General features: G+C 38.1%; 1 protein-coding gene across 1 annotated transcript in view; it reads right to left on the bottom strand.

Moving 5' to 3' along the window:
• Positions 1 to 12,315, bottom strand: part of SLC10A6 (solute carrier family 10 member 6) — a 21,904-nt gene extending 9,589 nt beyond the window's left edge. The window contains exons 1-2 of the mRNA XM_006907571.2: positions 11,939 to 12,315; positions 1,401 to 1,429 (exon numbers count right to left, since the gene is read on the bottom strand). Of these exons, the coding sequence (XP_006907633.1) occupies positions 1,401 to 1,429; positions 11,939 to 12,315 (406 nt within the window). The remainder of the gene's footprint in view (positions 1 to 1,400; positions 1,430 to 11,938) is intronic.
• Between the last annotated feature and the right edge of the window lie 1,309 nt (positions 12,316 to 13,624).

Raw genomic sequence — 13,624 nt, 5'->3', positions numbered from 1 at the left:
TTCCCTCAGTTTTTCTCTAGTGAGATATAACTGATAGGCCACACGATTCATCATTTTAAAGTGTTTTTGTTAGTAAGGATATGTAAGAAATTAACAGAAATGATTACTTAATGGGAAGAATAAAGGAAACTAGGCAGATGGGAGACAGGGCTGGCAGAGAAACCCTTCACTAAATATCTTTTTATACATTTTAAAATTCTTGAACAATTAAATTTAGTATTACCGAAAATAAACTAATGAATTTAAAAAATTAAAAAATAATAAAAAAATAAAATAAAGTGTTTTTAGTATAATCACAAGATTGTCCAATACCACTATTTCCAGAATATTTTCCTTATCCCAAAAAGAAATCCCAACCTCATTAGCAGTCACTCATCAGTCCCTTCCTTCCCCAGGCCCTGGCAACAAATAAGCAATCTACTTTCTGTCTTTATAGGAAGGTCTATTCTGAACATTTCCTATGAAAATAATTATAAAATAATGACCTTCTTTGTGTGTCTGGCTTCTTTCACTTGGCATAATGTTTTCAAGGTTCATCCATGTTTCAGCACATATCAGTAGTTCAGTTCTTTTTATGACTGAATAGTATCTTGATTATTGTACTTTCATTGCATTGTATGAAATAAGTTATTGCTTCATAAATTTGTAATGTATTTTTATTTTTTTTCCAAATATGTAAGGTCTTATTTTTTAAGCCTTTACATTTTTTAATTGGAGAAAAGCACTTGGTTACACATTAAAATACGTGATTCCAGTGCAAGGAAAAAAGCATGCGAAACCAAGGACAGCAGAGCCGGGCCTTGGAAGAGCCCTGGTGCATGCAGAGAACGCTCAGACAGAGACTGGGTGGACAACCAGGAGGGTACAGTCCATGAAAGCTAAGAAAAGAGAGCTCCTGAATGCAGGCGAAATGCCGACAAAAGATCAAAGAGGATGAGAACCAAAGAAGTTGATTTAGTGCCATCCAACCTTCCCCTAGTTTTTTGTGCTCCCCGCCAAATCTACCGTTTCTATCTCCCACCTCCACTACCTCCAACTCGCGAGCTTAGGCTATCGTTCCTCTCTATCTGGGTGATAGAACCAGTGAAAGAATAAATCAGTAAAATTAGGAGAGATAAGGTAAATGGAAAAGTGATAACCTCCAGGCCAAATAAATATTTTATCTTTAAATTGTTGGAAAAAATTATGCAATCTGTTCAAGCGCATACAGACTGTTCATGGACACTATGAATGCTGCTCTACCTAAGGAGGTAAGGCAAACAGCACATCACACATCATAACCCAGGGGTAAAGCAAGACTTCATTTACTTCAACGCTAGGCCCAGAAAATCTGGGAAATTTTTAATATTCATTGTTTAAGTTCTCACACCAGACTGCCTTGCACATAGTATGTGACCAACCTGTGCTCGTGACACAAATCGCTGAGAGGCTGAGAGGTAGACCTCCCCCAGCCCACCAAGCAGAGGAAGGAGACCCTGCATAGGGCTGAGGTCTGCTGCAGAGAAAACAAGAGTCCTCCAGCACTTTATCAGGCCTGCAGGTCACCCATTGTTTTTCCTTGTAATACATATCATCAACCTTTCCATCTAATTACCCTGCCTATAAAACTATCTATGATGACTTTAACATTTTCTATCAGAAGAATGTACTTCTGGCAAAGCAGCAACCATTGTACTTCGATGATATTAAAAACATTCCTTTTGCACTCTCAGTCATTGCTAGTAAAAATATGAAATGGCACACTCGTGGATAGAGTTCGGCAATATCTAGCAAAATTACATACACATTACTGTCTGATCCAGCAATCCCATGTCTGGGAATCTATCCTAAAGATACACTTTCAAAACTATGAAAAGCCGTGTGCCCAAAGTTATTGATTTATATTCAACATATCTTGTTACCTGGAAGTCTCTGGGCAACAGCATTCCAGAGAGTAGAAGCAGAAACTGCAAGACTTCTTGAAGTTTCTATTTGAAAGTCACACAGCATTGCTTGTGCCACATTCTATTGGTCAAAGCAAGTCACCCGACCAGCCCAGACTCAAGAGATAGGGAAAAATGTCCCCCGACTCTGGATGGGAGGAAAACCCACCTTATCGCATTGCAAAAGAAGGTGATTTGGAGAATGGAAGGACTTTTGGCCATACTTCACAATCTATCACAAATACTGAAATATTTAAAGATAAAATAATACCTGGAGTTGGCCTCAAAATAATTCATTGGGCAAGGAGAGAGTAGAGATGAAATGAGATGAATCACATGCTGGTAACTGTAAAAGCTTGATGACGTGTAGAAAGCCAGGGGAAGTGTTCGCTATACTAGTCTATCTACTTTTATATATATTTGAAATTTTCTACAATAAAAAAATAAATGAATGTCTCTTCCATCTTTGTAGGGGACTATGCAGTATTGCTGTCAATCTGGTTAAATGAGGTTTCTCTGTCATATTTTACCTTAGGCTTTGCCCTACCATTAATAGTGTCCATACACTGGCATGGGGGCATTTAAAGCTTTTCCTGTCCAACCCTAGTGGGCTATGGGCTTTTCCTTCCTCAGCACTGCTGTGTACCACCTCTTTGTACTTCAAGTGTTTATTCCTGGGCGATTGCTGCCATTGCCCTCTGGACACACTTTTATTGGCATTACCTAACGTACTGCACACACACTGTACCCTACATGAGAGCTGCATACCTGCCAACGTGTGCCAGACTGTGAGCTGCTAGAGGACAGGGGCTTATTTACCACCCCATCCCTAGGAATTTGGCATAGCTACATGCTACAGCACACAGGAGGGGCTCATTAAATACTTATTGAACAAATTTATGAATCAAAGGATGAGCCAATATGTCAATACACTGGTGCTAAAAAAATGTTCTCTCTGCCTTTCTCATATGTCATGTGACTGCAGGTGAGCCTTGAAAAATCTTAGTGAAATGACCCCTTTACACTGAATTCAAATGGCAGACACCCATTATAGCCATCTAGAGGAACAGAACTTTCTATTAAAACATAACTAAAATCAGGCTCTTCCAAGTACAAATGTGAGTAACATTTTAAGGAGCAAATATTTAACTGATTGGTGCCCTTTTCAGAAATCCAGACTGAGGTAATTCATAGGTATTTCTCATACATGCTTTTCTCTTTTATTTTTCTATTAAGCTGTCCTGTTTCATACATGCTTATTTGATGAATAGAGGTTTATTCTTTTGTTTTTCTTTTTGAAGCAATCACATAATACACATTACTCTTCGACTTGGTTGCTTTTTTTCCCTCCACTTATATTACAGACATCCTTTAAGGACAACACATATGGCTTAAATTCATTATTTTAAAAAATTGCACAGTACACCATAATGTAAATATGCCATAATTCTTCAGTCAATTCATTAATGATAAGTAAATTGCTTTGAGTATTCTTCCATTATAAACAATGCTATAATAAACATCCTTACACATACTTCACTTTCATTTCTGTAAAATAGATTCCAGAAAGTGGAATTGCTATGTCAAAAGTCTGTTTTTTATTTTAACAGATAGTACCAGATTATTTTCCAAAAAGTTAGTTGCATTTCACAATCTTTTCTACACTGGATGTGACTGATCGCTTTTAATTCTCATGAGAACATTGAAAAATGCTTCCTTTCATTTTGGCTGGCCTCTTTCATGTTTGCTAGCTTCTTGGATGTCCTCTCTAAACATCTTTTGCTTGTCTGATTTTTTTTCTCAACTTTTAGGAGCTCTTTTAAAATTAGGGTACATATCACATGTAATGCAAATATCTTTGCCAAACTTATTGTATATTTTTGATTATGTTTATTACTTTTTTCATAATAAGTAATTAACACTGAGATAGTCAAATCTGTCCATTTTTTTATGGCTTCTGAGTTTCTTGTCTTGTTAAAGATTTCCCCCTACACTGAGGTTATTCAAATATTATCCCCACTTTTTACTTTTTTATAGGTTATTTTATATTTATAGTTTTAACTCATCTAAAATACACATTTTATATGGTATAAGGTATGAAAATAATCTATTGTTTTCTATATTGACCCACTAATGTGAAGTGCCAGCTTCGCTACACATTAAATGTGCAAGTGTAAGCAAAATGTTTTTTCCTTTCCAAATACCAAACTGTTTTAATTAGTGTTTTGATAGTGTGTTTTAGTGTATAATAGACCAGACGCTTCTACATAAGTTTTTCTTTTCAAACTTTTCTTAGCAGTTCTTGCATATATTTTATTCCAAATGAAACTTAAAATTATTCTATCCTATTGAGAATGCTTACTTTGAATGAAGACTCCTAGCTAGAGAGCAGATAAAGGAAGAAAAGCATTTGCCACAGCTCTCGAACCTCTGTATCCATGAAGAGAGTGTGTCTGGGAAGCTTTTCCAAATTCTTAGCCTGTTGTAGTACTACATTCCTTGGCACTTCATGTGACCAAGTCCTGAAAAGAACTGCTTATTACTTCGCTTTACTCTTGAACTTCTGGAGAACTAACACAGAATTTTCCCCCTGCATGGCTTTAGCTCAAACAGCAGAAAGGTAAGATTCATGACTATGGAAAGGAAAATGTGAGATTTACATCATGCTGATTCTATATCATTGATTACATAGGTTACTGCCTCCATCCTTTAGACAACTGATACTCACAGGAATGGTCAAGGATGGTGAGAGATAATCCTGGTTCTCTGCTAACTGTTCTATAGGATGACAAAGCTGGAAAAGCACACAGTAAGCATGTATGAGTGCAATGGAAAGTCACTAATAAACTAATAAAATCAGAAACTATGACATGCCAAACTATGAAAGTACAGACTTACTTCCCCCACTGAAAACAAATTAAAAATTATCTGGGTAGCCAGATGGAAATGGAGTTTTTTGTTTTACTGCCATGAAATTCCAACGTAGCATAAACAGAGGATACAGCTAACTAGGTCTCTCAGCTATTCACATATAGGAAAATTGCTGGCAAAATCTGACAGATATAACAAGATTCCACTTGCACTAAGAATGGCATCACCATCCCCGAGCTATTACAGAAAATAATGAGACAGATTCAGCAAGTCTAGACAAACAGGTAAATCCTGAACCTCCCTTAAAACATGGAAATTACACATATATGCATTATGTGAAAATGTAGTGTCCATAAGTATACCATTTTGCAATTAGGGTTTAAATTATTCAGATGTTATATTAGTTTTAAACTAATAAAATCAGAAACTATGACATGCCAAACTATGAAAGTACAGACTTACTTCCCCTACTGAAAACAAATTAAAAATTATCTGGGTAGCCAGATGGAAATGGAGGATGCTATAAGATCAGATCAACAGACTAGGCCCTAGAAAAGAGTTCAAGACCAGGTTTTCCATTCCCAAATATAAATGTTACTCCTTTCTGCTGCATCTCAATAATGATAACTAGCATTTATTGATCACTACCTGCTAAATATTATACCTCATGCTTTTAAATACCTTTTCTCTTTTCATCCATGCAATAACCTATGGTACTATTTCCATTATATACACAAGAAAATTAAACTACAAAGAGTTACAGAAACTGACATGAAGTCATACATGAGAATGATAGAGAAGGCACTGGTTTTGCAGAGATTATTCATAAAATTCTGCAAACCAAAACTGCGGAATCAGTGCTTTCAATCATTCTCCAGACATAGGAATATCTTCATTATGAAAGTTAAGTTTATAATAATATAGACTATAATGGGACTTGCCTATAGTTCAAGGTCTAAAGACAGTGAACTGACAAAACTAAATAAATGCAATGGTGAATTTTTGGGGTTTTCCTATAGCTCTGGTTTTACAACCACATATGGTATCTTCGTTTACTTCTGAGAATATTGTTTAAAAGAAAAATTAAATTGACCCATAATGATAAATATGTCATAGATTGTGAGAGATTTAAAAAAAAAAAAAGTAGCATGGTGATGCACATCTGAATGTTCTGAGCTCCAGTTTCTAAGGAAATTGTCCTGCACCTACCAATGAAAAAATTTTTCAAGAGTTACATACTAGCAACAAGGACGATTCTTAAATGTTCTCTTACATATAGCAATAAATGTAAGCTACAAAAGCTTAGGCCACTAAAAATATTTACTCTGCCTCTTAAGATGTTCTTCAGTTCTCTACTAGTCTGTGTCGGACAGACCTGAAGAATCTGAAGTCCTATTTCCAGGGTCTCTGCAGAAGGACCAGGAGCTTCTTTAAAGGTCAAAACTGGCCACTGAACACCACCACCAGAAGCCCTTCTCTGAAGCTGAGGACACAAATACATTCTCAGGAAGAATGAATCTTGTATATCAAAAGTTGTCAAACTAAAGACACGGGAGCTGTCCTGAGTTGCACCAGTAAACTGACTGTATTTCAGGAGTAGTTTTCATAACACACACATGCAGTCAGAAACTTTCCTTCAGCCATTCACTCAACATTTACCAAGCACCTACAACTACCAGGCTGGCACAGAGCGTGCGAAGATGAACAAGCCCTCAAGGAATTTACAGACCTAGTGGATGAGGCAGATTAGTAACCCAACTATTGCAACACTCTCCAATAGATGACAGGAAAGAATTACATATTTGACTCTGTGGAGACAGAGAGGGGAGGCATCTCTGTCAAAAAGTTTCAGGAGAAACAATTAAAACTGGAGTGAAGAGAGGGGGACACTTAGACTTTATAATTTGATTTTCTTTTCCTATTGTCATAAGATACTTAAAACCTAAAAGGACCTCAGATACCCAAAAGAACTGAAGGCAGGGACTCTAACAGATATTTGCACATCCATGTTCATAGCAGCATTATTCAAAACAGCCAAAAGGTGGAAAAAGCCAAGTGAATGAATAAACAAAATGCGATATAAACACATAATGGATTATTATTTAGCCTTTTTTTTTTTTTAAAAAAAAAGGAAATTCTGATACATGCTACAACATGCATGTACTTTGAAGGCATTATGCTAAGTGAAATAAGCCAAATGCGAAAGGACAAATATTCTATGATTTCACTTATATGAGATACAAAGAGTAGTCAAATTCATAAAGACAGAAAGAAGAATGGTGGCTGCCAGGGCCTGGAAGGAAGGGGGAGTTATTGTTTAATGGACACAGAGTTTCAGTTTGGAAGGATGAATAAGTTCTATAGATGGAAGGTCATGATGATTATACAACAATGTGAATGTACTTAATGCCACCAAACTATACACTTAAAATGATTAAAATAGTAAATTTTATGTTATGTATATTTTACCATAATACAAAAAATAAAAAAGGACCTCAGTCTAATCCACTGATTTTACAAATGAGGAAACTGAGGTCCAGAGAGGTAAATTGCTCAAAAGCACACGGTTCCTTGAGCAGAGACTAAAACAGAGACCCCTGACTCAGTGCTCTTCTGTCTGACCCATATAATAATAATAATAATAATTAATAATAATAATAACAATAATAATAATGTAATCTCACATTGAAGAAACTTCATTTCTTTCACATAATTTTTTTTCTCTGATTCAAGCTGGTTTTGCTCAGATAATGGCATTGTGACTCACTTGCTTTTTTTCTGCCCTTATGCTCTGTATGCCGGCTCCTTCAATCATTAAGCCTTAGGACATAAGATTAACCAAGCCTCAGATCTATAATCACGAAGATAATAGGTTTCTGTTGGACTTTAGACTAAGGACAACATCTTGGCTTTAGATGTGTTCCAGCTCCAGGCCCATCGAGGCAAAACAACAACCCTACTGGCCACGGGAACAAACGGGATGGCACCATGGCTGATTCCAGAATCAGACACAACGATCAATTACTTCATCCCCTTCCAATCATCCAATCAGTAGCTGTCATGATCCCAACTCCCTTAGTTTCCATGACTATTGATTTTTCCCTATACAATCTGTACTCCAGAGACACCCAGAGCGCCAGGCCTTTGAGCCAGGACTTTGAGCGAGAGCCGGCCTGTGTCTGCAGGACTTGCAACTCTCTAATAAACCTTACTTTCTTGGCTGCAAAATTGGCACATATCTCGTCTTTGGCTTAGGCATGTACAGGCAGGCGGACCCCTTACAATAACCCATGAGACAGGTTATGTTTCTCCCCCCCTTTTTTTTTTCAGGTGAGGCAACTTTTGGTTGATCTCACAGATTACAAAGACCTTGTCAGTTTATAATCCCTTATTTTTTTTTATTTTTTTACACCTACAGCACCTGGTCTTCCAAGGTGGTCTCCCATCCAAGTACTAACCAGAACCGACCCTGCTTAGCTTCCGAGATCAGACGGGATCGGGCTTATTCAGGTATAGACTGTTTCTCTCTATTTTAGAAGAGAAGAAACTGAGGCATAGAGAAGTTACATGAGCTGCCAAGATGACCTAGTTAGTAAATAACAGATCTGCTTACTGGCTCTAGACTGGTATATCGAACTACTACACTGTACCGCCAGATCTTAGTTTTCATGTCCTACCCTCAATGGCAAGAATTCTGTCCATTCTTAGTATAGCAGACTGCAAAAATGTCCCAAATATTTACCCCTCACTTATCCATGCCCTCTGCAATATGACTTTGCAGCTTATCCCATCAAGAGGCAGAATCTACTTCTCCATTCCTTGAATCTCAGTTGGCCTTGAAATTTGCACTGGCCAATGAAATGCAATGAAAGTGATAATAAACTGATTCCAAGCATAGGGCCTCGAGATGCTTGTATGCTTCCTCTTTTTCAGAACCCTGCCACTATCATATAATTAGGTCTAGGCTGCCTGCTAGAGAAGGAGAAACCACGTGGAGGAGAGCCCAGTTGTCCAATCTGAGGCCATCTAAGATCAGTTTACATTTAGCCAGTCCTCAAACATGTGAGAGCGCCCATCCAAGATCAGCTGAGCTCCATCCATGGGCAGGATAATTTTTTGGGTTCTCTATACATGTGGGCTAATTGCTTTCCAGAACAGTTATAATGACAGATAACATTATGACTTGAGGGGATAGAATCAACCCTGTCAGCATTCTAGGCTGTGGGAAAAACATGGGCAAAAAAAGTTGAAACAGTGTGGGGTGCGTTTAAAGAACAGTGAGTATCCCATTTTAACTGTAGGCCAGTTGTGCTTATGGGGTTAATGGGAAATAAACCTAGAGAAGTAAATTAGATCTGGCTTAGTTTGCATCCAGTTTCTAGACTACCCTGACTTAGTTTAGCAGGTGTCGAGAAGCCTTTATATGTAGAATATGTTCATTTTCTCCTCACAATATCTTAACGGCAATACTATGATTTCCAGTTACAGAAAAGAGGTCCCAAGTCAGTATTTAAGTATAGGCCATCTGACCCCAGAACCTGCCTTATCCACTTACTACAAAACCATGATGGGGAGACTGAAGGTGGAGAAAACATTGTAAATATACTGCAACAGGCCAAGAAAGAAATTGTGAGAGGCTAACCTGAGGAAATGGCAATGGAGATAGGCAGGAAGCAATAGCCATGGGTGACATGCAAGAGAGTAGGCTATTGGACAGCAGACTGAGTGAACAAAGTGAAGACTAAAGGGAGTCAAGGAGGAATTCTAAAATGATGAGCCCAGGTAACTGGAAGGATAATTGGTGTCATCATCAGATGCTCAGAATGCAGAAACTGATTCAAACATGTTGATTCTGAAATGGCCTGTTTGGGGTAAACAAATAGAGAACTGCAAGTAGACTGAATGAACACAGAGTTAAAGCATGAAAAACATGTTTGGGGTCATCCGCAGAGAGCTAAATCTCAGTTTTCTTGTTTGTAAAATGAAGATGGTGTCCTAAATGCTCTTGAATTTTATCCAGCATGAAAAACAGAATTCCTATCAATGACAATCTACTGAGTTTTGCTGAAAAGTTCTTTGTTGGTAAGCAAGGGGGAAGAAACATAATGAGCTTGGATGTCATTTCACTCAATAATACTGGATTTTCTCCTTTTTGCAATTTTTTACTGAGAATTGAGTTTTTATTACTCTTGTGTCTATAAGCTTTAGAAAATCTAATGTTTAGTCCCCATTTTAAAATGTCATTTCTTACTGATTATTTTTTACTTGTTTTTTTTGTTTGTTTGTTTGTTTTGTTTGTGCGACTCAAAGTCAAAGAGAAAAGTAGCTAATATTTGTTGTATACCCACTATGTACCTTGTATCTTCCACAAAATATAATCTTGTGATGAATAAGTAATTTTAACACCATTTTACAAGTGAGGAGGTAAGGCTTATAGGTTAAATAAATTGACCAAAGTTAAAAGCTAATTAAGGGAGGTAAAATGAGCTTTATCTTTTATAGACTTCCTTTCATTGGTGTTTTTATTACAATGTTGGCTAATAAGAGATGAAGGTAATAAATGTTCTCTTTCCCAGAACACAAGTGGTTGAGAACACTGTTTAAAGATTTACGCTCCTACTCAGAAGATCTATTGTTAGTAAATGGCATGGAAGAAAGTGCCTAAACTACAGCCTGATGAGGAACATATGTGAATTCAATCTGAGTTCTGCCATGCTCACTTGAAGCATTTGGCAACCTATTTAACCCATCTGAGTCACAATTCTCTCAGCTGTAAAATTCAGAATAATAAAAGGTCAAGGTTATTATGAGAGCCAAGAAAGAAGAGAAAGAGAATATATGAAAGCATCCACCTCAGGCCTACCGGAGCACTCAATAAATGTTTCCTTTTTCTTTCTAAAAACTTTCAGGTCGCAGAATTTATGGCTAACACATGGACTTCATGTAAAGAATATTTATCATTTCCCAATTATTATGTTAATGATCAATTGTATCGAACTTAATTAGGTATGCATCAAGTGATTCTTTTAAAATCTTTGATAAGTGGGTAACGAAAAACATTGCCATATGAAAATTAATTATTGGTCTGCATCCATTAAAATTTATAGGTGAAATATGTTCCATGTGTTACACATGCAGGAAACTAGAAACCCATACCTGCAGCTGACTCACTAACATCAGCTGCCAGCACAGTCAGCACCCCTGATTCATTCATTCATCAAATAATAAATCTCAACTAAATGGCATACACATCAAACAAAAATTTAAATTTATAAGTAGTTCTTTCCCCAGGCAGGAGGTAAAACAGTTTGTTCATAAGTAAGCAAAGAATCTAAAAAAAAATCACTGTTTTTAGCTTTCATTTTTCCAGTTGTGACTCCTCTATTCTTTCCTCATATGCTCTTTTTGGTTCACCTAAACATGTACCCTAAAAAAATATGATTAATTTATCCTCATTAAAGCATAACTGAGTGATAAAGCCTAATCCATTCCAGGGGCATTTGTTTACAACCATAATCGGGAATAAGGTCACTGGCTTGAATGAAAAGAATGAGATTCTACTGATGAATGTTAAGTATCTGAAAAGCAACAAGAAAGAACATTTTTAGTCATAAGTCTTTATGTTGCTGCCCAAGTCAACTCAATTGGCCACCTCTAGCATTTAAAACAGGATATGTCAATCGCATACCCCTGATCAGAGCTACAAGGTCCTCATTCTGCTTATGACACCACCACCACCACCACCACCACAGCTTTCAAACCACTGTCATTAGCTTCCTAGGATTCTCAGCCTTTGTTCTGGGAAACTGTGAAGCCAGGACTATTGTTAAAGCAGCCAGTGTGGGTGAGAATTTGAGTTCAAGCCTAGGAAGCACCATTGGATGAGGAGACCTGCCTTCACTGTTGCATATGAACCAAACCCCACTACTCAGAAAAGTAGTTGCCACTCATACAGAGGACAATCACCACAGAGTCCATTTTAAGCTCAGAAAGGAAAGTCCTTCCAGGACTGAACAATTCTCTGTAAAAACTTTCCCACTTGGATCTCTACCTAAAGATTAGCAGAGTTTTCAACACAACAAGTATCAGTTACCTACCCACCCCCGCCCCCCCACCACCACCAAGCTCCCCCCAGTGTAACTTACCTGAGATCCATATCTCCATCAACCCAGAAGGTGAAGATGTTAGAGATGGTTCCCCCTGGGCAGCACCCCATGATGAGCACACCAATAGCTTGGATGGGCTTCAGAGAGAAGCTGATGACCAGGAAATAGGCAATTAGAGGCATGAGCCCAAACTGGCAGAGCAGTCCCACAGCAATGCCCCAGGGTCTCCTGATGTGCGACCACAGCTTCCGGATCTCCACAGAGCACCCCAACGAGAACATGAGCAGGCCCATCATCACGGCTGACACCACTGTGAAAACAAGTTCCAGAGTCCCAGGTACCTGCAGCCCCACTGGCAGCTCCTCCTCCGAATTGTTGGCAGGGCAGGCTGAGCTGCTGGAACAATTTGCTCTCATCTCCTTATTTCCTTACGGCAGCATTACAAATGAACATCTGCCACAATGGCTGGGCAAGCCTATCCTGCCACGTTTTGTAATAATGCAACAAAGTCAGGCGTGGAGAATCATTCCAATAGCTATTGGCCAGCCAGGTGATTCATCCTAATCTGATCAATTCATTTACGAGTGCCATTATAAAAGCAATTATCATGGGCATGAAACATATAATAAACTGTGGTAAGTAAGGCTTTCCACTTCTGTTCTTACTCACCACTGAATATTCAAGTGAAATGAGACAAGCAAACTTATTGTCAAGTGGAGTGACTGGGCTATGTCGTCAGCATCACATTGTGTTCCAGGAAAATAGATTGGATGCCAAGACATAATTTCTCCAAATTCAATGAGGATTTCAAAGAGCTGAGATGCAATGTTTTGCAGAGATAAAGGCTGATTCTGGAAAAAACAAAGGCAGCTAAGCCAAAGCTCCACGTCACAGCAAAGCATTTCCGTTGAAAATTTTAAAGCAAAAGGCTGCCAGATAAGGAAATGTCAGGAGGGACTAAGGATCATTTTGAGAAAGCTTCAGAATTAGTCTCAGTTTTTCTTCTTTCTATTTCTATTAGCATTTGTGTCTAAAGTTAATAATTAAACACCTGTAAGAATAATATGATATTAAGCACCTGACTTGGTCTCATGAAACATTTCTGTACTCAAAATAATTCTTTTGGAAAATAGCATTGGCTTTGTGATGCCACACCCCTGGGCCTTCTGGTGAAGTCTGGGAATTCTGCAAGGGTGTAGTAAAGACCTTGTCTGGAGTCTGAAAATGGTCTGAGGTCAGCATCTGACCGCAATGGCCCAGGGGCCCCTCTGTGTATTCTAACCAGGCACCATGGTGAAACCAGACGAGGAAAATATGGTTCTGTGAAACCAAACCTCCAAAATAGCAGGGGCCACACCCGTTCTCACAGAGAGCAGAAAGGTTATTTATGGGGCAAAGGTTGGTGACAAGGCATTCTTTATAAAAGCATCTGCCTGTCTTAAGAGGAATACTAGCTATGCATTGTTCATTTGTGGATTAGCAAATTATTTTCCATGATAAAATGGGCGTGCTTACTGAATAAAAATAAAGTTGAATACAAATGTAAAATAAAATCTAACTATTTGAAGAAAGTATAAACTGTCCTAGACCAACACACCCCAAAGCATCTCTGAAGGTAGAACCTCGCTGGAGGCCAGTAGAAGTCAGCATGACAACTTGTTGCCATCAACTCTTGGTTTACACCTGAGAACAAGCCAATGTTTACACCAAGCTTAGCAAGCCTGT

Source organism: Pteropus alecto, unplaced genomic scaffold (genome assembly GCF_000325575.1).
Source record: "Pteropus alecto unplaced genomic scaffold, ASM32557v1 scaffold161, whole genome shotgun sequence".
Lineage (NCBI taxonomy): Eukaryota > Metazoa > Chordata > Mammalia > Chiroptera > Pteropodidae > Pteropus > Pteropus alecto.
The sequence above is the reverse complement of the archived record's forward strand: the minus strand, read 5'-3'. Positions and strand labels throughout refer to the sequence as shown.